General features: G+C 70.7%; 3 protein-coding genes across 3 annotated transcripts; 2 read left to right on the top strand and 1 right to left on the bottom strand.

Annotated features, from left to right (window-relative positions):
• Positions 1–2,236: 2,236 nt before the first annotated feature.
• PDE1B (phosphodiesterase 1B) lies at positions 2,237–11,889 on the top strand. Its single transcript, XM_038164406.1, has 16 exons — positions 2,237–2,408; positions 3,235–3,370; positions 6,255–6,368; positions 6,447–6,632; positions 7,229–7,295; positions 7,675–7,791; positions 8,270–8,410; positions 8,867–8,967; positions 9,787–9,912; positions 9,994–10,095; positions 10,188–10,308; positions 10,383–10,464; positions 10,565–10,691; positions 10,777–10,913; positions 11,169–11,278; positions 11,499–11,889. The coding sequence occupies exons 2-15, from the start codon at positions 3,240–3,242 to the stop codon at positions 11,258–11,260; spliced, it is 1,644 nt and encodes a 547-aa protein (XP_038020334.1). The 5' UTR covers positions 2,237–2,408; positions 3,235–3,239; the 3' UTR covers positions 11,261–11,278; positions 11,499–11,889.
• Positions 11,890–12,235: 346 nt separating this feature from the next.
• Positions 12,236–13,841, top strand: LOC119712773 (WAS/WASL-interacting protein family member 1-like). Its single transcript, XM_038164404.1, has 2 exons — positions 12,236–13,385; positions 13,510–13,841. Exons 1-2 carry the CDS (start codon positions 12,392–12,394, stop codon positions 13,815–13,817), a joined length of 1,302 nt encoding a protein of 433 aa, XP_038020332.1. The 5' UTR covers positions 12,236–12,391; the 3' UTR covers positions 13,818–13,841.
• Positions 13,842–14,631: 790 nt separating this feature from the next.
• PPP1R1A (protein phosphatase 1 regulatory inhibitor subunit 1A) lies at positions 14,632–19,640 on the bottom strand. Its single transcript, XM_038164405.1, has 7 exons — positions 19,503–19,640; positions 16,526–16,586; positions 16,333–16,370; positions 16,180–16,243; positions 15,566–15,715; positions 15,355–15,491; positions 14,632–14,969 (listed from the first exon to the last, which is right to left on the bottom strand). The coding sequence occupies exons 1-6, from the start codon at positions 19,581–19,583 to the stop codon at positions 15,355–15,357; spliced, it is 531 nt and encodes a 176-aa protein (XP_038020333.1). The 5' UTR covers positions 19,584–19,640; the 3' UTR covers positions 14,632–14,969.
• Between the last annotated feature and the right edge of the window lie 2,138 nt (positions 19,641–21,778).

Below are 21,778 nucleotides of genomic sequence, written 5' to 3'. Positions count from 1 at the left end.
CCAAAGGAAAAACCCCAAAAACCAAAGGAAAAACCCCAAAACCGAACATAAAACCCCAAAAACCAAAGGAAAAACCCCAAAACCGAACATAAAACCCCAAAAACCAAAGGAAAAAAAAACCCCAAAATGAAAATCATCCCCCCCCCCTCAAGAGCGGGAGGTGCGGAACGACCCCGGAGCGCCCCCCCCGCCCCCTCGGCGCTCCCGGGGGGCTCGGCCGCCCCCTGCCCGCAGGCGGCGCGGGTCGGTCCGCGCTCAGCCCCGTTCAGCCCCGTTCCGTTCCGTTCCGTTCCGTTCCGTTCCGTTCCTTCCCATCTCTCGTCAATCACGAGCCCCGAGCGCTCCCAACCCCCCCAACCCCCCCCCCCCCCCATCCCCCCTTTTGTCTCGCGCGCGCCCACCCGGCCCTGCCCACGGACCCCCCCTCCCCCCCCCCGGGAGCCGCCCCCACCCCAAAACTCTGCCCCTCCCCCCCAAAGTTCCGCCAGACCAAAAAAAAAGTGAAAATTTGGGGTTTTTGTGAACCCCGAAAGCAGCGGGGGAGCCCGGAAGGAGCAGCTCGGGGACCCCCCCCCCCCCAAAGGGATTTCGGGGCCCCAAAATCGGTTGGAGCGGCCCCAAAATGAGTTGGAGACCCCCCAAAAATGAGTTTGAGGAACGCCGAGTTTATTTGAGGCCCCCCAAATGAGTTTGGGACCCCCAAAATAAGTTTCAGGAGCCCAGAGTTTATTTGAAGGCCCCAAAATGAGTTTGGGACCCCCAAAAGCTGTTCATGGATCCTCAAATCAGTTTGAGGACCCCAAAATGAGTTTGGGACCTCGAGAATGAGTTTGGGAGCCCAAAAATGAATTCGAGGATCCCCAAATCAATGTGAGAAACCCCAGAATGAGTTCGAGGACCCCCAAAATCACTTTGAGGAACCCCGAGTTTATCTGAAGACCCCAAAATGGGTTTGAGACCCCAAAAATCTGTTCAAGGATCCCCAAATCAGTTTGAGAAGCCCCCAATAGGTTCGAGGACCCCAAAATGACTTTGACACCCCTAAAATCAGTTTGAGAAACCCAAAATCACTCTGAGGACCCCCAAATCTCTTCGAGGACCCCGAAATCGCTCTGAGGACCCCAGAATGAGTCAGGGGTCTCCCCGGGAGGAGCCCAAATTTGGGGGTTTCGCCCCCCAAGGTGTCCCCGCTGGGGTCCGAGAGCCCACGCCCTGCCCGGGGGGGCTCAGCCCGGGGGGGTCCCGTGCCTGCAAATCCGGGGACCCCCCTGGGAGGGGAGGGAGACCCCCCCCCATTTTAGGGGTGGCCGAAACAGAGCGACCCCCCCAGAATCACCTGGTGGGGGTGACGGGGGGGACCCCGGGGGTGGCGGGGCGGGGTTGGGGGGCTCGGTGGGGGGGGCACCCCGGGGTGGGGGGGCACCCGGGGGTGGGGGGGCTCACCTGGCCCCCCCCGCGGTGCCGAGGTGGGCGCTGCTCCCACCCACGGCGTTACGTAAAGGCTGATTAATATTCCCCGGGGGGGCGCTCGGCGCGTGCCGGGAGCCTGCGGGGGGGTCCCCGCACCCCAAACCCCCCCTGGGCCTGCCTGAGACCCCCCCGGGCCGGCCCTGAGACCCCCGCACCCCAAAGCACCCCTGAGCCTGCCTTAGACCCCCCCCCCGGGCAGGCCCTGAGACCCCCGCACCCCAAAACCCACCCTGGCCCAGCTCTGAGACCCCCCCCCGGGCCGGCCCTGAGACCCCCGCACCCCAACATGCCCCCCCGGCCTGCCCGAGACCCCCCGGGCCGGGGGGCGGGCTGCTGCCCCCCCCCGAGGGGAAGGGACGTGGGGGCACTGCCGGGGGTCGGGGCTGGGGGCACCGGGGGGGTCTCGGGGTCGCACGGGGGGTCACGGGGGGGGTCACGGGGGGCTCTGACCCCTCCCAAACCCAAGGCCGCCCCCACAACCCCCCCTGGGGGTCCCGGGGCCCCTCCCCTCTGCCCCCGCGGGTCCCGGGGGTCCTGCCCCCCCTCTCCCCCCGGGGTTCAGGAGGTTTTGGGGTCCCCCCCGGTTGGGGTCCCGGGGCACAGCCCCGGAGGGGTCCCGGGTGCCCCCCGGGGGTGCCTCCCCTCCCCCAGCCCCCGGGGGGGTCCCGGGGCAGCGCCCCTCCCCCCGCGTTCCCCCGGGGGTCCCGGCGCCGCGCGGGGCTGGGCGGACCCCCCGCTCCCGGCCCCCGCCCCCGGCTCCCCCCGCCCCGCCCCGCCCGCCGGTGCCGGTGCCGGTGCCGGGGCCGGCTCGGGGAAAGTTGCGGCGAGCCCCGGGCGCGGAGGCAGAGCCGGCGGCCGCGGGGGACCGGGGCGCGGCGACACCGGGCGCGGCGACACCGGGCACGGCGACACCGGCGGCACCGGCCGAGCATCCCCCGGTAGGAGCGCGCAGCGTCCCCGCTCCCCCCGCGGCGCTGCCCAGCCCGGCGCTGCCCATCCCCGCTCCTCCGCTGCCCAGCCCGCTCCCTCTTCCCGCTTCCCCCGGCCCCGGAGCTCCCCCGTTCTCCCTCCCGGTTCTCCATCCCCGGTTCTCCCTCCCGGCTCTCCCCTCCCGGTTCTCCATCCCCGGTTCTCCATCCCCGGTTCTCCCTCCCGGTTCTCAATCCCCGGTTCTCCGTTCCCGGTTCTCCATCCCCCGTTCTCGGTTCCCGGCTCTCGGTTCCCGGCTCTCGGTTCCCGGCTCTCGGTTCCCGGCTCTCCCCTCCCGGTTCTCCGTTCCCGGCCTCTCTTCCCGGCTCTCCCCGGTTCTCCCCTGCCGGTGCTCCCACCCCCGGTGCCCGGATCCATCTTGGCTCCGGTGCTGCCTGCGCAGCCGCCGGCTACCGGGGGGCGGGGGGAGGCCGGGGCGGGGGGGCGGCCGCCGGGGCTGCGGCCGCTACCGGGGGCCGCAGGAGGCACCGGCGCCGCCGGGAACCGGGGCCGGGGGAGCCGCCGGGGCCGCGGGGTTACGGGAGGCGCCGGGAACCGGGGCCGCGGGAGGCGCGGGGGGCTCCGGGAGGGACTGGGGCTACCGGAGGGACCGGCAGGGACCAGAGGGACCGGGAGGGACCGGGGGCTACCGGAGGGACCGGGGGCTCCGGGAAGGACCGGGGGCTACGGGAAGGACCGGGGGCTACCGGAGGGGTCTGGGGGCTGCGGGAGGGACCGGGGGCTGCCGGAGGGAGCCGCGGCCGGGCCGGGCTGAGCCGCCGTGCCGGTGCCCAGGGGCGATGGAGCCGCCGCGGAGCCTCCCGGGGCTGGAGCGGGAGCGCGGCGCGCTGGACGCGGCCGGAGGGTGCCCGTCCCCGCTGGACGCCAAGGCCGTGCCCGGCAGGAAGGTCTGGGTCAAGCTGCGGGCGCTGTGAGTGACCCCCCGGCCGCGGGACCCCCACCCCAAAGGGAGCCCCAGGGGGACCCCAAAGAGAGACCCCAACCCCAGAGAGAGACCCCCCCAAAGAGAGAGACACCCCCCAAAGAGAGACCCCAACCCCAGAGAGAGAGACCCCAACCCCAGAGACCCCCCAACCCCAGAGAGAGACACCCCCTCAAGGAGGGACACCCCCAAAAGAGAGACACCCCCCCCAAATCGGGACCCCCAAACCTCAAAATGGGACCCTCAAACAGGGACCCCCTCAGACCCAAACTGAGACCCCCAAACCCCAAACTGGGAGCCCCAAATCAGCATTCCTCAAACCCCAATCCAGGACCCTTAAACCCCGAACTGAGACCCCCAAACCGGGACACTTTAACCCCAAACCGGGACCCCCAAAGTCCAAACCGGGACCCCCAAACCGGGATGCTTTAACTCCAAACTGGGACCCCCAAACCCCAAACCGGGACCCCCAAAGCCCAAACCGGGACACTTTAACCCCAAACCGGGACCCCAACACCAGGACCCCTGACCCATCCGAGGATCCCACCCCAACCAGCCCCTGCCCCCACTTTGGGGACCCCATCCCCCTCTACGACCCCCCAGCGCCCCCACCCCAAAACGGCTCCCTGGGACCTCCGGCTGTCCCCAAGGACCCTCGGGGTGTCCCCAAGCCTCCTCTGGGACCCCCTTGGGGACAGACCTGGGGGTCCCCCTGCCCCCGGCGTGGCACTCTGGGGGTGTCACCGCGGGGTGACAGCGGGCACGGGGCGTCCCCAAGCCCGTGGGGACAGCGCAGGTGCCGCAGGTGCCACCTCCTTGTCGCGGTGCCCTCGGGGGGGCCGCCGGGGGGTGCCACCCCCTCACCTGTGCCGGGGGAGCTCACGTGTCCCCGCGCCCACCTGCGGCACGTGCGGCGCCTGGGGGGGCGGGGGGGTCCCCGTGGGGCGGGGGCGGCCCGGGGGGGCACCACGTGCGTGGGGACACGCGTGGGGACACGTGTGGGACATGGGGGGGGACAGGCGGGGCGGGGTGGCCCCGTGGCACACGCGTGTGACACACCTGGGCCGCGTGTGACACACCTGAGAGGGGACACCGGGGGGACACGGGGGTGCGGGGGGGGTGACACTCTGGGGGTGTCACACGCGTGTGCAGGGGGGGTTGTGGCGCCTCGGGGGTGTCACACGCGTGTCCCCGCATGTGCTCACGTGTCACTCCCACAGGTGGGTGGCCGTGTGTCGCCAAAGTGGGGGCGGTCCCCTCCTGAGCGCCCCCGGTGTCCCCTCCCCATTCCGAGGGGCAGCAGCCCCCGGGGGTGACAGTCCCGGGGGTCCCTGAGGCCACCCTGTCACCCGTGGGGTGGCCCTGGGCACATGGGGGTCACCGGCAGGGAACATGGTGGCAGGTGGCCCAGGGGGTGACACCGGCAGGGTGGCACAGCCCGAGCCCCGTCCCTTGTCCCCACGAGTGACATGGGGGTCACCAAGGCTGGGGGCCCGGGGGGTGGCTGTCCCCAAGGGGGGGTCCCTGAGGGTCCCCACGGGGGTTGGCCGGGTGCGGGAAGGTGACAATCGCCGTCCCCAAGGTCACAGCAGCGCTGGTGACGTCTGTGCCCCCCCCCGCTCCCCCCGGCCCCCCTCGCTGTCACCGTCACTGTCGCCGTGACCGGGGGACGTGGTGGCCCCTCCCCACCGCGTGGCTCCGGTGACCGCGGCGGCCACACGGGTGTCCTTGTGCTGCCACGAGCGTGGGCAGGACGGCAGCGCCCGTGTCCCCGCGCTGCCACCACCCTGTGCCACCTGTGCCACCCCGTGCCACCTGTATCACCCCGTGCCACCTGTGCCACCCCGTGCCACCTGTGCCACCTGTGCCACCCCACGCCACGGTGCCATCGGTGCCAGCCATGTGGGGGCTGCGGGGGTGGCACTCCCCAGACAGGAATCCCCCAATTCCCTGTCCCCTTCCTGTGACCCCCCTGTCCCCACCAGGAGGGGCCGTCCCCGCTGTCTCTGGGGGTCTCTAGCACACTGTCCCCCCCATGTCGGGGGTCCCCGTTGTCCCTGGGTGGGGGTGTCTTTAACATCCTGTCCCTTCTGTCCCCTCTGTCCCTAGGGGTCGATGCTGCCCTGTCCCCTCTGTCCCCGGGAGTCCCCCTCCCCCCGGGGCTGTCTCCCCCACTCGCGGGGGTCCCTGCTGTCCCCGGGTGTCCCTAATCCACAGTCCCCGGGTGTCCCTAACCCTGTCCCCCGCTGTCCCCGGGTGTCCCTAACTCTGTCCCCCTCGTCCCCGGGTGTCCCTAACCCTGTGCCCCTTTTGACCGGGTGTCCCTAACGTTGTGTCCCCGGGTGTCCCTAACGCTGTCCCCCGCTGTCCCCGGGTGTCCCTAACCCTGTGCCCCTTTTGACCGGGTGTCCCTAACGTTGTGTCCCCGGGTGTCCCTAACGTTGTGTCCCCGGGTGTCCCTAACGCTGTCCCCCGCTGTCCCCGGGTGTCCCTAACCCTGTCCCCTGCTGTCCCCGGCTGTCCCTAACCCGGTCCCCCCCTGCCGGGTGTCCCTAACGCTGTCCCCGGCTGTCCCCGCTGTCCCCGGCTGTCCCTAACGCTGTCCCCGGTGTCCCTAACGCTGTCCACGCTGTCCCCGCTGTCCCCGGCTGTCCCTAACGCTGTCCCCGGTGTCCCTAACGCTGTCCCCGCTGTCCCCGCTGTCCCCGGCTGTCCCTAACGCTGTCCCCGGCTGTCCCTAACGCTGTCCCCGCTGTCCCTAACCCTGTCCCTAACGCTGTCCCCGCTGTCCCCGCTGTCCCCGCTGTCCCCGCTGTCCCTAACGCTGTCCCCGCTGTCCCCGCTGTCCCGCTGTCCCCGGGCCGTGCCCCAGGCTGCGCTACCTGGTGAAGCAGCTGGAGGCGGGCGAGGTGAGCGTGGAGGAGCTGAAGCGCAACCTGGAGTGCGCGGCCTCGCTGCTCGAGGCGGTGTGCATCGACGAGACCAGGTGGGCAGGGGACACCGGGGGACGCCGGGGGACACCCGGGGCCGGGGGGACGGCGGCTGAGTGTCGCCGCGCCCCCAGGCAGGTGCTGGACACGGAGGACGAGCTGCGGGAGATGGGCTCGGACGCGGCCGTGCCCTCCGAGGTGCGCGACTGGCTGGCGGCCACCTTCACGCAGCAGGCGCGGGCCAAGGGCCGCCGCGCCGAGGAGAAACCCAAATTCCGCAGCATCGTGCACGCCGTGCAGGCCGGCATCTTCGTGGAGAGGTGACAAGGGGACACGGCACGCGACACAGCCGGGGCGGTGCGGGGGGGGACAGGGAGACGGGGAGCGGGGCGTGGGGGACACCCCGAGGAGGGCACGGGGGGGACAGGAGGGCACAGAGGGACAGGGACACCCCGAGGAGGGCACGGGGGGGACAGGGACACCCCAAGGAGGGCATGGAGGAGACAGGAGGGCACAGAGGGACAGGGACACCCCGAGGAGGGCATGGGGGGGACAGGGACACTCCAAGGAGGGCACAGAGGGGACAGGGACACCCCGAGGAGGGCACAGAGGGGACAGGGACACCCTGAGGAGGGCACCGGGGGGACAGGGACACTCCAAGGAGGGCACGGGGGGGACAGAGCTCGGGGGGGGATGTGGGAGTGTGGGGGGGGTGCTAGCGCAGAACGGTCCCCAAAACGCAAGGACTGTCCCCAGCATCACGTGGGTCCCCAAAACCCGGGAGGGTCCCTAGAACCGAGGTGGGTCCCCGGGAGGGGTCCCTGGGGGGGTCCCCAGGTGTGTCCCCAGGGGCGTCCCCAGCCCCAGGGGTGTCCCAAGGGTGTCCCCAGCCTCCCCCAGCTCTGCCTCCCCCCAGGATGTTCCGCCGGACGTACACGGCCGTGGGGCCGAGCTACTCCTCCTCCGTCCTCAACTGCCTGAAGGTACCGGGGCACCCCAAAGACCCCCCAAAAACCCCCCAAAACCCCGGGGGAGCTGCTGGGAGCCACGGGGAATCGATGGGAACCGCTGGGAACGGCTGGGAGGCCCTGGGAATCAATGGGAACCAATGGAACATCAATGGGAATCACTGGGAATATCTGGGAATATCTATCTGGGAATTTGGGAATCTCTGGGAATCCTTGGGAATATCCGGAGATCTCTGGGAATCAATGGGAATCAATGGGAACAGCTGGGAATTGCGGACTTCACTGGGGTTTTACTGGGCTTTACTGGGAATTGCTGGGCTCCCCTGGAATTCCCGGGCACCCCCCGGTGTCCCCAGGGTCCCCGGTGTCCCCAGCGTCCCCGGTGTCCCCGCAGGGGCTGGACCAGTGGTGCTTTGACGTGTTCTCGCTGCACCGCGCGGCCGAGGAGCACTCGCTGCGCACCGTGGTGTTCGAGCTCTTCACCCGCCACAACCTCAACAGCCGCTTCAAGGTGTGCCCGGACCCCAAAACACCCCAAAAATACCCCAAAATACCCAAAAATCTCCCCTACATCCTCAACAGCCGCTTCAAGGTGTGCCCGGACCCCAAAACACCCCCAAAATACCCCAAAATACCCAAAAATCTCCCCTACAACCTCAACAGCCGCTTCAAGGTGTGCCCGGAACCCAAAACACCCCAAAATACCCCCAAAATCTCCCCCAGCACCCTCGACAGCCACTTCAAGCTGAGACCCAGCATCCAAATCCTCCAAAACATCCCCAAAACCCCAAAACAGCGTCAAAACCCTCCCCAGGAACCCCAAACCCCTTCATAACTCCCCGAGCTTCACCCCAGGACCCCCAGACTCCATCCCAGGAGCCCCCAGACTCCCCCAGGAGCCCTCAGGACCCCAAACTCCCCTTCAGGACCCCCCGAGCTGCCCCTCGGGGACTGCCACCCCCCTGTCACCCCGCTGTCCCCACCGGCAGATTCCCGGCGCGTTCCTGACGTCGCTGCTGGAGGCGCTGGAGGGCGGCTACGGAAAGTTCCGGAACCCCTACCACAACCAGGTGCACGCGGCCGACGTCACCCAGACCGTGCACTGCTTCCTGCTGCGCACCGGCATGCTGGTACGGGGACACGGGGACAGCGCCGTCCCCGAGGCTGGCACCGCGCCACCCGCCCGCTCCCCACCGCCTGGCGCCGCTCGTTGCCACGGGAACGTCCCCAGGGTGGCACTGGGCACGGGGGACACGCGCGGGGTGGCACCTGGAACGTGTCTGTGCACAGCTGTCGCACGTGCGGTGGCACCTGGCACACGTCTGCCCAATTGTCCCCACCTGGCTGTCACACGTGGGGTGGCACCTGGCACACGTCTGCCCAATTGTCCCCACCTGGCTGTCACACGTGGGGTGGCACCTGGCACACGTCTGTGCCAATTGTCCCCACCTGGCTGTCACACGTAGGGTGGCACCTGGTGCATGTGCTGCCCGCTGTCCCTACCTCGCTGTCACGGCCCACCCGGGGTGTCACACTCATGGTGGGGGTGGCCCTGTCCCCATCCCTGCCCCTGTCCCTGTCCCCAGCACTGCCTGTCCGAGATCGAGCTCCTGGCCATCGTCTTCGCCGCCGCCATCCACGACTTCGAGCACACGGGGACAACGAACAGCTTCCACATCCAGACCAAGTGAGGGCACGGGGACGGGGACAGGGCACGGGGACACAGCATGACACGGGGACACGGCATGGCACGGGGACACAGGGACACAACACGGCACAGAGACATGGCATGGCACGGGGACACAGCATGGCACGGGGACACAGGGACACAGCACGGCACAGGGACACGGCATGGCACGGGGACAGGGCATGGCACGGGGACACAGCATGGCACAGGGACACAGCATGGCACGGGGACATGGCACGGCACAGGGACACGGCATGGCACAGGTGGCACGGCATGCCGTGGGTGGCACAGCAGATGTGGCACAGCATGGCACAGCACAGGTGACAGCACAGCACAGGTGGCACAGCATGGCACGGGTGGCACAGCATAGGTGACACAGCACAGGTGGCGCAGCACGGCACAGGTGGCACAGCATGGCACAGGTGACACAGCAGATGTGGCACAGCGTGGCACAGCGTGGCACAGCATGGCACGGCACGGGTGGCACAGCATGGCACAGGTGGCACAGCATGGCACAGGTGACACAGCAGATGTGGCACAGCATGGCATGGGTGGCACAGCATAGGTGACACAGCACAGGTGGCGCAGCACGGCACAGGTGGCACAGCATGGCACAGCACGGGTGACACGTGTTCACGGCGTGTCCCAGGCAGGGCTGCGGACCCATCCTGGCGACACCGTGGGACACCTTGGGGACACCTGGGGAATGCTCAGGGCCACCAACCCAGCCGGGACACAGCCGTGCTGCCACCCAGGGCCACCCCTCGCTGCGGGGGTCCTGTCCCCGCGCCCAGCGTCCCCGTGTCCCCGTGTGCCCAGGTCGGACACCGCCATGCTGTACAACGACCGCTCGGTGCTGGAGAACCACCACATCAGCGCCGTGTTCCGCCTGATGCAGGACGAGGAGCTCAACATCTTCGTCAACCTCACCAAGGACGAGTTCGCGTAAGGTCCCCGCGCCGTCCCCTCGCCGTCCCCGCGCCGTCCCCGTGCCGTCCCCTGACCGTGTCCCCTCCCTCCCCGCAGGGAGCTGCGGGCGCTGGTCATCGAGATGGTCCTGGCCACCGACATGTCCTGCCACTTCCAGCAGGTCAAGTCCATGAAGACGGCGCTGCAGCAGCTGGAGAGGTGGGTGGGGCCGGTCCCCAGCCCCCAGGCGTGTCCCCGGGGGTGGCGGGGTGGCTTTGGGGACAATCTGAGCGCCGGGCTGCCGTCCCCAGGCTGGACAAGTCCAAGGTGCTGTCGCTGCTGCTGCACGCGGCCGACATCAGCCACCCCACCAAGCAGTGGGCGGTGCACAGCCGCTGGACCAAGGCGCTCATGGAGGAGTTCTTCCGGCAGGTAGGGCCGGGGCCGGGCGGGGGGACGCGGGGGACACCCCGTGGGGACGCCACGGATGTCCCTTGCCTTGCCAGGGGGACAAGGAGGCCGAGCTGGGGCTGCCCTTCTCGCCCCTCTGCGACCGCACCTCCACGCTGGTGGCCCAGTCGCAGATCGGTGAGTGCGGGCGAGGTTCTGTCCCTGTCCTGTCCCCGCGCCGTCCCCACGCTGTGCCCCGCGTGTCCCCGGCAACGCCGTGTCCCCTCCCGTCCCCAAGGGTTCATCGACTTCATCGTGGAGCCGACGTTCTCGGTGCTCACCGACGTGGCCGAGAAGTTGGTGACGCCGCTGGCCGAGGACGGCTCCAAGGCCAAGGGCAACCCCGCGGCCACCCAGCAGCCCAGGTGGGCGTCCCCGTCCCCAGCGTTCGTGCCCTGGGCTGGCCGCGGTGGCCCCGGCCCGCTGGCAGCTGTCCCCGTTGTCCCCCAGCTCGCAGTGGCGGCAGCCGTCCCTGGATGAGCACCTGGAGCTGGGGGACATCAAAGCCGACCTGGCCGGGTTCCGCTCCACCTGGACCAAGCACATCCAGGAGAACAAGCAGAAGTGGAAGGAGAGGGCGGCCAGCGGTAGGGGACGGCCACCGCGGCCACCACGGCCACCAGGGCCACCATGGTCACTGTGGCCACCAGGGAGGGGCTGGGGACACCACGAACCGCTCAGGGCCACCTCTGCCCCAGCGTCCCCAGACGGGGAGGTGGCACTAGCCTGACGCGGGTGGCCCCGGGCTGTCCGGGGGGGTGGCCCTGGGGGGGACAGAAGTTCCGGGGTGTCCCCGGTGTCCCCGGGCCACGTCCCCCGTGACCGTGCCCGTGTCCCCCCAGGCATCACCAACCAGGCGTCCATCGATGAGCTGTCCCCGTGCGAGGAGCCCGCGGCCACCGGCGCCCACAGCGAGAACGGGGACGTGGAATAGCGGCGGGAGCAGCCAGGTGGGGACACCGGGAGAGGGTGGGGACACCGGGAGCAGCCAGGTGGGGACACCGGGAGAGGGGTGGGGACACCGGGAGCAGCCAGGTGGGGACACCGGGAGAGGGGCGGGGGCACGGCGGTGACTGTCCCCTCCCGGCACCGGGAGAGGGGCGGGGACACCGGGAGGAGCCAGGTCCTCCGGAGAGGGCGGGGACACCGGAAGGAGCGAGGTGTCTGTCGGCCCTTGTTCGGCCGAGTGACACCGTCTTGTCTTCGACGCCATCGAGTTCAGCACCATCCGCAGGGCAGGAGCCCCCGGGGCCGGGCTCGGACCGGTGCCACCCCCGTGCCAGGACCGGTGCCATCCCTGTGCCAGGACCGGTGTCACCGCTGTGCCAGGAGCCCCCCGGGCTGTCCCCTGTGTCCCGGTGTCACCGGTCCCTCACTGCCACCCCCGGCCCCCGCCGGGCTCGGTCCTTCGGGATTTTTAAAAACGCTTTTCCCGCGCGGGAGGGGCTGGGCTGGGACGGTGGCACTGGGGACAGCTGGGGGGACACGCTGGGGACAGCTGGGGGTGACACACTGGGGACAGCCGGGGGGACACGCTGGGGACAGCCGGGGGTGACAGGGGACCGTGGGGACACACTGGGGAGCCGGGGGGACACGCTGGGGACAGCTGGGGGGGGACGCTGTCACCGCCAGGGCCACCGTGCTCCGCTCAGTGCCCGTGGGGTCTGGCTGGTGACACCGTGAGGGTGGCACTGTGCCCTGTCCCCATCCCGCCCGGGGACAGGAGAGGGGACAGGGACAGAGACAGGGACAGGGAGAGGGACAGGGACAGGGACAGGGACAGGAGAGGGGACAGGGACAGGGAGAGGGACAGGGAGAGGGACAGGGACAGGAGAGGGGACAGGGACAGGGACAGGGACAGGAGAGGGGACAGGGACAGGGACAGGGACAGGGAGAGGGACAGGGAGAGGGACAGGGACAGGAGAGGGGACAGGGACAGGGACAGGGACAGGGACAGGGACAGGGAGGTCCCACCGGCGCGGCGCGGGTGGCACTGGGGACAGGGAGCAGCAGGGACGGGGACAGATCCCGCTCCGGTGTCCCCCGGCTCCAGAGCGTCCCTGGAATGTCCCCGCTCCCTGTGACACCCCGGGAATGCTCGGGAATGTTCGGGAATGTTCCGGAATGCCCCCACACCCCGGTCCAGCCGCCTCCTCCAGCTCCAGCGAGCCCCGGGAACCCCGGAATGTTTGGGGAATCCATGGATCCACCCTCGGGAATGTTCCAGGATCCCGGATCCACCCTCGGGAATGTTCCAGGATCCCGGATCCACCCTCGGGAATGTTCCAGGATCCCGGATCCAGGCCCGGGAATGTTCCAGGATCCCGGATCCACCCTCGGGAATGTTCCAGGATCCCAGATCCACCCTCGGGAATGTTCCAGGATCCCGGATCCAGGCCCGGGAATGTTCCAGGATCCCGGATCCACCCTCAGGAATGTTCCAGGATCCTGGATCCAGGCCCGGGAATGTTCCAGGATCCCGGATCCACCCTCGGGAATGTTCCAGGATCCTGGATCCAGGCCCGGGAATGTTCCAGGATCCCGGATCCAGGCCCGGGAATGTTCCAGGATCCCGGATCCACCCTCGGGAATGTTCCAGGATCCTGGATCCACCCTCGGGAATGTTCCAGATCCCGGATCCACCCTCGGGAATGTTCCAGGATCCCGGATCCAGGCCCGGGAATGTTCCAGATCCCGGATCCACCCTCGGGAATGTTCCAGGATCCCGGATCCACCCTCGGGAATGTTCCAGGATCCCGGATCCAGGCCCGGGAATGTTCCAGGATCCCGGATCCACCCTCGGGAATGTTCCAGGATCCCGGATCCACCCTCGGGAATGTTCCAGGATCCTGGATCCAGGCCCGGGAATGTTCCAGGATCCCGGATCCAGGCCCGGGAATGTTCCAGATCCCGGATCCACCCTCGGGAATGTTCCAGGATCCCGGATCCAGGCCCGGGAATGTTCCAGATCCCGGATCCACCCTCGGGAATGTTCCAGGATCCCGGATCCACCCTCGGGAATGTTCCAGGATCCCGGATCCACCCTCGGGAATGTTCCAGGATCCCGGATCCAGGCCCGGGAATGTTCCAGATCCTGGATCCACCCTCGGGAATGTTCCAGGATCCCGGATCCAGGCCCGGGAATGTTCCAGGATCCCGGATCCACCCTCGGGAATGTTCCAGGATCCCGGACCCGCTGCCCCTCGAGCCCCCCCCCCGCCATCCCGGCCTCCCTCCGGCGCCCGGGGCTGCCCCGACCCCCGGGAATGTTCGGGAACGTCCCGGGAATGCTCAGGAATGTTCGGGAACGCCCGGACCCCCCCCAGCCCCTCCCCCTCCCGCTCCGGCTCCGGCCCCGCGCCCCCCCCGCCCCCCCCGTGTTTGTATTTTTGTACCCCGTGTCCCCCCGTGTCCCCCCTCGGTCACCGCTGGCAGAGCTCCCTCCCCCGCATGTGTCCCCCCCGCGCCGCCGCTACCGAGCAATTAATTAATGAATTAACGAGTTAATTAATAAACGCCGCCGCCGCCACGCTCCGGCCGCTGCGGGGGGGGGGGGGGGGGGGCGGAATTTGGGGAGGGGGCGGAACCCGGGGATGGGGGCGGCCCCAAGGGGGGGTCCTGGAACTCCCCAGCACCCAAAAAAGGGGTCCCGACCCCACCCCAGCACCCAAAGGGGGTCTGGGGTCCCCCCAACACCTGTGGGGGGGGGTCCTGGAGCCCCCCCACGGTACCCAAAGGGGCTCCTGGAGACCCCCCCAGCTCTCAAAAAAGGGGTCCTGGACCCCCCCTCGGTACCCAAAGGGGCTCCTGGAGCCCCCCCGGCAGCCAGAAGGGGGTGCCGACCCCCACCCCAGCACCCAAAGCGGGTCTGGGGTCCCCCCAGCACCCAAAGAGGGGGTCCCACCCTCCTTCCCCCCTCCCCCCCCCCCCCCCGGCGCGGCCCAAGCAGGAGGCGGGGGGGGAAAGGATCCCTTTAATTCCGGCTCGGGGGGGTCCCCGCGCCCCCCCCCCCGTGTCCCTGTCCCCCCCCGCCCGTGTCCCTGTGCACGCGAGTGTCCCTGTCCCCTCCCCGTGTCCCCTCCCCCTGGCCAGGTGTCCCCCCCAGGTGCGCACAGGTGGGGGCACCCCGAGGGTGGCAGTGGGGGGGGAGGTCTGCTCAGTGTCCCCAGTGTCACCTGCCCTGGGGACCCCCGGGGCTGGCAGTGGGGGTGGGGGGCACGCAGGGTGTCCCCGGTGTCACCCAGGGGTGGCAGTGGGGGTGGGGGGCACGCAGGGTGTCCCCGGTGTCACCCAGGGGTGGCAGTGGGGGGGAGGGGGGTGTGTGGCACGTGTCACCTGCCCCGGGGACCCGGGGGTGGCAGTGAGGGGGGGTTCTGCTCAGTGTCCCCAGTGTCACCTGCCCTGAGGTCCCCAGGGGGAGGGGACAGCCCTGGCGTTGTCCCCAGGCCCCTCCCCCCGGTGGGGACCTGCCCGTGGGAATAAAATAAAATAAAATAAAATAAAATAAAATAAAATAAAATAAAATAAAATAAAATAAAATAAAATAAAATAAAATAAAATCCCAAAAGAATTCTGGGCAGCCCCAAAATCTTAGAAAATGGAATAAAAAAATCTGCGCTGGCGTCCGGCTGCTGCGGCCACACCTGGGGACAAGGGACAGGGACAGCGCTGGGGACCCGCGGGAGGGGACACCCCTGTCCCTGCCCCGTGCCAGCAGGGCCACCCTGGCCCTGGCACTGTCCCCGTGACATCCCAGTGACATGCCAGTGTCCCAGTGCCACCCCAATGTCCCAGGAACATCCCAGTGACATCCCAGTGACATCCCAGTGACATCCCAGTGTCCCAGTGCCACCCTGGTGCCCCACTACCATGTCCCAGTGCCCCCAGTGTCCCCAGCATCCCCAGTGTCCCCAGCACCCCCAGTGTCCCCAATGACTCCAGTCCCCCCAGCACCCCAGAGTCCCCAGTGTCCCCAGTGTCCCCAGAGTCCCCAGTGTCCCCAGTGTCCCCAGTGTCCCCAGGCCGTACCTAGTGGCCGCTGCTGTCCCCAGGCTCTATATGGCTCCCGTCCTCAGCCCGGCTGCGCCGCGCGGTCCCGGGGGTCCCGGCCCGGGGGGTCCCGGCCTGGGGGGTCCCGGCCTGGGGGGTCCCATCCCCGGGGGTCCCTGCGGGTGTCACAGCGCGGGGGGTGACCTCAGGGCCGCTCAGTGTCCCCGTCCCCCCCGTGCCCCCCACTCACGGTGGCCGCCCGGGGCGGGGCAGGAGCCGCCGGGGCTGTGCCGGTGCTCGGGGTCGCCGCGGTGGCAGCGCGCGGTGGCCGCCACCTCGTCGTCGTCGTCGCCGCCCTGCGCCTGCTTGCACAGGTGGTGCTCCACCATCATCTGCAGCTCTGCCGGGCAGGGAGCGGCGCTGGGGGGGCGCGGGGGGGCCCTGGTGACCGTCCCCACGCTCCCGGCGACACCGCCCGGGCCGCCGCGGTGGCCTCGCGGTGGCGAGGAGTGAGGCCAGCGCGGGGTAGGGGACAAAGAGCCACCCGTCCCCCGCGGTGCCGGGGGGGCTGTCACCCCCCTGTGGCCCCCCGTGTCCCACCGTGTCCCCCTGTGTCCCCTCATGTCCCCCTGTGTCCCCTCGTGTCCTCCCCCATATCCCCCCATGTTTCCCCATGTCCCCCCCGTGTCCCCTCATGTCCCCCCGTGTCCCTCCCTGTGTCCCCTCACATCCCCTCCTGTCTCCCTGTGCCCTCCCATGTCCCCCCCGTGTCCCCTCATGTCACCCCGTGTCCCCTCATGCCCCCCTGTGTCCCCCCCGTGTCCCCTGAGTCCCCCCGTGTCCCCCCGTGTCCCCCCCGTGTACCTTTCATGGTGGGGGTGCTGCGGGACACCTTCTTCCTCTGCCGGGGGGACATGGCCAGGCCGGACTGTGGGGACAGCACGGCTCAGGAGGGGTCACCCGGCTTTGGGGGGTCCCTCGGGGGTCCCCGCAGCCCCCCCGGGCAGTGTCACCTACCTTCAGCAGGGGGTTGGGCAGCCGGTCCTCGTCGATCTCTGGGGGGGCAGAGGGGGGCAGGAGGTCAGCAGGGGGTGGGGGTCCCATCCTGCGCCCCCCGAGGTCGGAAATGAGTGGGGGTCCCATCGTGCACCCCCCGAGGTCGGAAATGAGTGGGGGCCGGGGGTGACACGGGGACACCGCGGGGACCCACCTGGGGACGATTGGTCACTGCTCAGGACCAGGTTGGCCGGGGTCGGGCGGCGCCTCCGGATCTGGGGGGACAGAAGAGAAAAGTGGGACCCCCAAGCAGGGAACTGGGACCCCCAAGCAGGGAACTGGGACCCCCAAACATGAACTGGGACCCCCAGACACGGAACTGGGACCCCAGGATGGGGAACTGGGACCCCTGGACGGGGAACTGGGACCCCTGGGTATGGAATTGGGACCCCTGGATGGGGAACTGGGACCCCCGGACACGGAGCTGGGCCCCTCGGCCGTGCCTGACCCCCGGGCCCCGCTGGCCCCGCGCCCGCCGGTGGCCGCGCCGTGTGGCCGTGCCGTGTGGCCGTGCCCGGGGGGGCGGTGGCCCCGCGGGGACAGCGGTGGCCGGCCGGACGCACGTGGCTTTTCCGTCGCGGAGCTAATTATACCCGGCCGCGGGAAGCGCGTGGGGACAGCGGCGTGGGGACGGCGACACGGGGACAGCGACACGGCCCTGCCCTTCCTCTGCGGCCCTGTCCTTGCCCAAGGTCACCTGCAGCCGCTCCGGCCCCGCCGCTGCCCTTTCGGGGGGGTTGGTGGCGGCCGAGTGGCCACGGTGGGGACGGCGGTGGCCGTGGGGACGGCGGTGGCCGTGGGGACGGCGGTGGCCGTGGGGACGGCGGTGGCAGTGGGGACAGAGGTGGCAGTGGGGACAGCGCTGACCCCGCGCCCCCTTTCCCCGCTGACCCAGTAACTGCGCGCCTCCGACAAAAGCATCTCCCAGCGAGGATTCCCTAATGAGGCGGGCTGCCTAATGAGATGCTGATGAGATGCTAACGAGGCGGGCGAGCGGCCGGGAGCCCCCCCCGCCCCTCCGCACCTCCCCCGGCCCCTGCCCACCCCCGGCCCCCGGCGCATCCTCCCGTGCCGGCCCCGTTGCCGTGGAAACGCGGGCTGGATTTTAACCGGAGATTAGCGGGAACCGGGCATCGCCGGGATGCGCCCCGGCCCCGCCGGCAACCGCGGGCGAGCCCCCCCCAGCTGGGGTCGGGGTCCCCCCGGCCCCCCCGCGATGGGGCTGGCAGGGTTCGGGGTCCCCCCCAGACCCCGCAGCTCCGGGAGGGGCCCCGGGAAGCCGCGGCCTCCGCCCGGGGACGCCGCAGCCGCTCCGGAGCCTCCCGCGGGTGCGGGGCGAGGCCGAGACCCCCCCGGCGCGACCCCCGGGCGGGGATGGGGAGGGGACAGCGGTGCCACCTGCTCAAGGTGACCCAGGTGGGGCCGAGCGCCCCCGGCTGAGCCCCCTCCCCTCATTCCGGGGGTCCGGGGCGGGCGGGGGGATCCCGGCGATGCTCCGGGGAGGGGATGCGCTGGTCCTCCCCCCCCCGCGCCCTCCCTCCGTGCTCCCCTCCCTCGTCCCTGCTCCATCCCCCATCCCTGCTCCATCCCTCCAGCCCCGCTCGCTCCCGCCGCTATTTTTAGATCAATCTCCAGCATCGATTAAGGAGCGCGGCGCGATCCGGGGGCAGCCGGGACGGGGCCGCCACCGGCAGCGGCAGCGGGCACCGGCAGCAGGCACCGGGGGCAGCGGGCACCGGCAGCAGGCACCGGGGGCAGCGGCGGCGGCAGCGGGGGAGGCCCGGCCCGGCTCGGCCGAGAAAAACCCTCCCGGGATGGGGGGGACACGCGCGGGGGGACTTGGGGACACGGCAGAGTGCAGGACAAAGGCCTGGGCCGGGCCTGGCACCCAGGGGGCAAACGGGGGGCAAACAGGGGGTAAAAACGGGGGGCAAACAGGGGGTAAATGGGGGCAGACAGGAGGGGCTCGGCTGGGATGGGGGTCAGGGGGCTGCCCGACCTGCGGGGGGACATGGGGGGGACACGAGGGGGACGCGGTCCTTCGGGAGGGTGGGGCTGGATGGATTTGGGGATGACCCCGCAGGACGCGGGGACACCACGGTGCCACCCGAAGAGGGATGGCATGGCCGAGCCCCCCATCACTGCGAGGGGACACCCCAAGAAAGGGAGCAGGGAGGGGACATCGGCAGTGTCACCTGCTGCCACCGCACGGGGCCGGGGTCACCTCCACCCCGAGAGGATCTGGGTGAGACCCCTCGGGAGGGGAAACTGAGGCAGGGCAGGGCAGGGCAGGGCAGGGGGTGCCCAGGGCTGGGCAGTGCCCGAGCCCCCGAGACCGGCTGTGATGGGGACGGGGCTGGGGGTGCCCCTTGCTGGGTTCTGGGGGGCTCGTGCCCACCCTCCCGCTCTCCCCCTCCCTCCTGGGGATCCCCAACTCTCCCCCTCCCTCCTGGGGACCCCACGCTGCTGCCACCGAGCCGGGTGGTGGCCCCGGATGGGCACGTTTGGTGACAGTGCCACGCTCGCCCCCGCTCCGCTGGCACCGGGGGGGTCCTGGCCCCCCACCCCCACGACCCCCGGCTGGGGGGACGCGGTAGGGACCCCCCCTCTTCTCCTCACCCTCCTGAAGCCGCCGCGGGCGATGTGGGGTCGAGGGGTCCCCCCAGACCCCCCCTGTCCCCTGCAGCCCCCGGGGCGGGGGGAGGTGGCAGGAGGGGCTCGGGGTGCCCGGGGGTCCCCGGCCGTGTCCCCGCGGGGTCACCCCGTGCCCGGGACGGGCCCTGACGGGAGCGGGGGCTGGGGGGGCCGGGGGGTCCCGGGGGGTCCCGGTGGCGTCGCGCGGAGCCGGCACATGGCCCCGGCACCGTCACCCCCCGCCCCACGGCCCCGCGGGGCTCCGGGGACAGCGGCGGCCGCTCCGCGCGGGTGGCCCCGGGACCGGGGGGCTGCACCCTCCTGTCGCCGCTGTCCCCGCGGCTCCCCCGGCCCCGGCGGTGCCACCCCCGGCCGGGCCGTGCCCGCGGCCCCCCGGAGCCCCCTCCGCTCGCTGCTCCGCGCGGCCCCGCGGCCCCCCCGGTGTCCTCCCCGTGTCCCGCCGGTGTGGCCCCGGTGTCGCCCCGGTGTCCCCGCACCTGCTCGGCCGCCTCGGGGTCCAGGTGCGGCTCCAGCAGCGGGACCGTGAACTGGATCTTGCGGGGGCTGTTGGGCTCCATCGCGGGCGCGGCGGCTCCGGCGGCTCCGGCGGCTCCGAGCGGCCACGCCCCGGCCACGCCCCGACCACGCCCCGCCGAGGCCACGCCCCGCCCCGGGCCCCGCGCGCGGGACGCGGGGATGGACAACGGGACACGGGGACAGGGCGTGGGACACCGGGACGGACACGGGGACAGACACGGGGACACGGGGAGGGACACAGGGACACGGGGACAGACACACGGACAGACACAGGGACACGGGGACACGGGGAGGGACACAGGGACACGGGGACAGACACACAGGGGGACCCTGTGACACAGGGACAGAAAAACAGACACAAGGACAGACTCGGGGACACTGGGACAGACATGGGGACATGAGGACGGACAGACAGGCCCTGGGACAGACACACGGACCGTGGAAGGGACATGGGACAGGAACAGGGACGGGGACAGGGACAGGGACAGGGATAGGGACGGGGACAGGGACAGGGACAGGGACAGGGACAGGGACAGGGACAGGACCCCCCCAGCGCAGTCAGGGTGGGACAATCCCACCATGGATCCCCCCCGGCTCCAGGACAAGGGGACAAGGCCAGCGCTTGGGGACTGTCCCAGCAGAGCCCGGGCCCGTGGGGGACACCCCCCAATAAAACCCCTGAAACGGCCGAGTTGGGCTGGGGCGGGACAGGGTGGGCACACTGGGGGTGTCCCCAACCCTCTGTCCTGGGGGTGCTGTGTCCCCACAGCTCCATGTCCCCCCAGGTGACACCCCCAGGGGTTTGGGGGGTTCGGGGTGGGGCTGGGGGGGTTGTGGGGCCGAGGGTTTTCAGGACCGGGGGTTGCGGGCCGGCGGGTTCGGGCCGGGGGTTCCGGGCAGGGAGTTTTGCGGGTGTGGGACCGGGGGGACGCAGGTTGGGGGTGTTGCGGGGCTGGGGGCTTCGGGGCCGGGGGATTACCGGCCCGGGGGGTTCGGGCCGGGGGTTCGGGCCGGGGGGGTTCGGGCCGGGGGGGTTCGGGCCGGGGGTTCGGGCCAGGGGGGTTCGGGCCAGGGGAGTTCGGGCCGGGGGTTTGGGCCGGGGGTTCGGGCCAGGGGGGGTTCGGGCCGGGGGTTCGGGCCGGGGGGGTTCGGGCCGGGGGTTCGGGCCGGGGGGTTCGGGCCGGTGCCCCCCCGGCGCAGCCACGAGCGCGTGTCCCATCACTTATTCATGGAGCCGGAGCCCGGGCGGCTGCCGGGATCTGCCGGCAGGAATCCGCTAAGTAGGTCAGGCGGGGGGGGGGGGCCCGGGGGGCCGCCCGAGCCCCGCCCTGCCCCCCCCGCCAGCACCGGGGGTCCCGGGGGGGCACCCTGGGGGGGAGGGGCCGCGGGCATCCCGTGGGTGCCGGGGGTCGGGTAAAGGTGCCGGTGGTTTTGGGGGAGCGGGGGTCTCCAGCTCTGAGGGGGGGGAGGCAGATGGACCCCCCCCCCCAAAGTCCGGCGTGACGCCCCCAGCCCCATCCTCAGGGGGAATTTTTGGTGGGAAAGCCCCCCCGACCCCGACCCCCCCCGCAGCCCCCCCTGCGCTTCCCGAGGGAACGGGGGGAGGGGGGGGGGATGAGGGGACACCGGGGGGCTGTGCTGAACTGGGAGCCCCCCCCGGCACCAGCGACTGTCAGTGGCCACGCCCTGGTGGCACTGCGGGTCCCTCGGCCGTGCCAGGCCACGGGGACACCCTGGGGGGGACACCCTTGGACCCCTCCTGGGGACCCCCTTGGGACCTCCTTAGGGCACCCTTGGGAAACCCTTGGGACACCTTGGGACACCCTTGGGACACCTTGGGACACCCTTGGGACACCTTGGGGACCCTTCTGGGGCCAGCCGTGTGCGGGATGCGACGGGGGGGGACAGGACGGGGCCGTTCTCCCGCTCCCAGCCCGCAGCGGGGCCGGCGAGGCCGGAGGGATCTGTCCAGGGTGGTGTTTGTCCTTCCCGGGGTGGTGTCTGTCCTTCCTGGGGATCTGTCCAGGGTGGTGTCCGTCCTTCCCGGGGTGGTGTCCGTCCTTCCTGGGGATCTGTCCAGGGTGGTGTTTGTCCTTCCCGGGGTGGTGTCTGTCCTTCCTGGGGATCTGTCCAGGGTGGTGTTTGTCCTTCCCGGGGTGGTGTCCGTCCTTCCTGGGGATCTGTCCAGGGTGGTGTTTGTCCTTCCCGGGGTGGTGTCCGTCCTTCCTGGGGATCT

The sequence above is a fragment of the Motacilla alba genome, chromosome 29 (assembly GCF_015832195.1).
Source record: "Motacilla alba alba isolate MOTALB_02 chromosome 29, Motacilla_alba_V1.0_pri, whole genome shotgun sequence".
NCBI lineage: Eukaryota > Metazoa > Chordata > Aves > Passeriformes > Motacillidae > Motacilla > Motacilla alba.
The sequence above is the reverse complement of the archived record's forward strand: the minus strand, read 5'-3'. Positions and strand labels throughout refer to the sequence as shown.

What these genes read in the sequence shown, in the direction of transcription:
- PPP1R1A (XM_038164405.1), bottom strand. Translation starts at nt 19,583, where the DNA reads ATGGAGCCCAACAGCCCCCGCAAGATCCAGTTCACGGTCCCGCTGCTG. An exon ending in ACCCCGAGGCGGCCGAGCAG is followed by an intron (nt 16,587 to 19,502) that starts GTGCGGGGACAC and finishes CTGTCCCCCCAG; the next exon opens with ATCCGGAGGCGCCGCCCGAC. An exon ending in CCCCGCCCCGGGCGGCCACC is followed by an intron (nt 15,492 to 15,565) that starts GTGAGTGGGGGG and finishes TGACACCCGCAG; the next exon opens with GGACCCCCGGGGATGGGACC.
- PDE1B (XM_038164406.1), top strand. Translation starts at nt 3,240, where the DNA reads ATGGAGCCGCCGCGGAGCCTCCCGGGGCTGGAGCGGGAGCGCGGCGCG. An exon ending in CCGTCCTCAACTGCCTGAAG is followed by an intron (nt 7,296 to 7,674) that starts GTACCGGGGCAC and finishes GTGTCCCCGCAG; the next exon opens with GGGCTGGACCAGTGGTGCTT. An exon ending in TGGAGGAGTTCTTCCGGCAG is followed by an intron (nt 10,309 to 10,382) that starts GTAGGGCCGGGG and finishes TTGCCTTGCCAG; the next exon opens with GGGGACAAGGAGGCCGAGCT.
- LOC119712773 (XM_038164404.1), top strand. Translation starts at nt 12,392, where the DNA reads ATGTCCCCGCTCCCTGTGACACCCCGGGAATGCTCGGGAATGTTCGGG. An exon ending in CCACCCTCGGGAATGTTCCA is followed by an intron (nt 13,386 to 13,509) that starts GGATCCCGGATC and finishes GGAATGTTCCAG; the next exon opens with GATCCCGGACCCGCTGCCCC.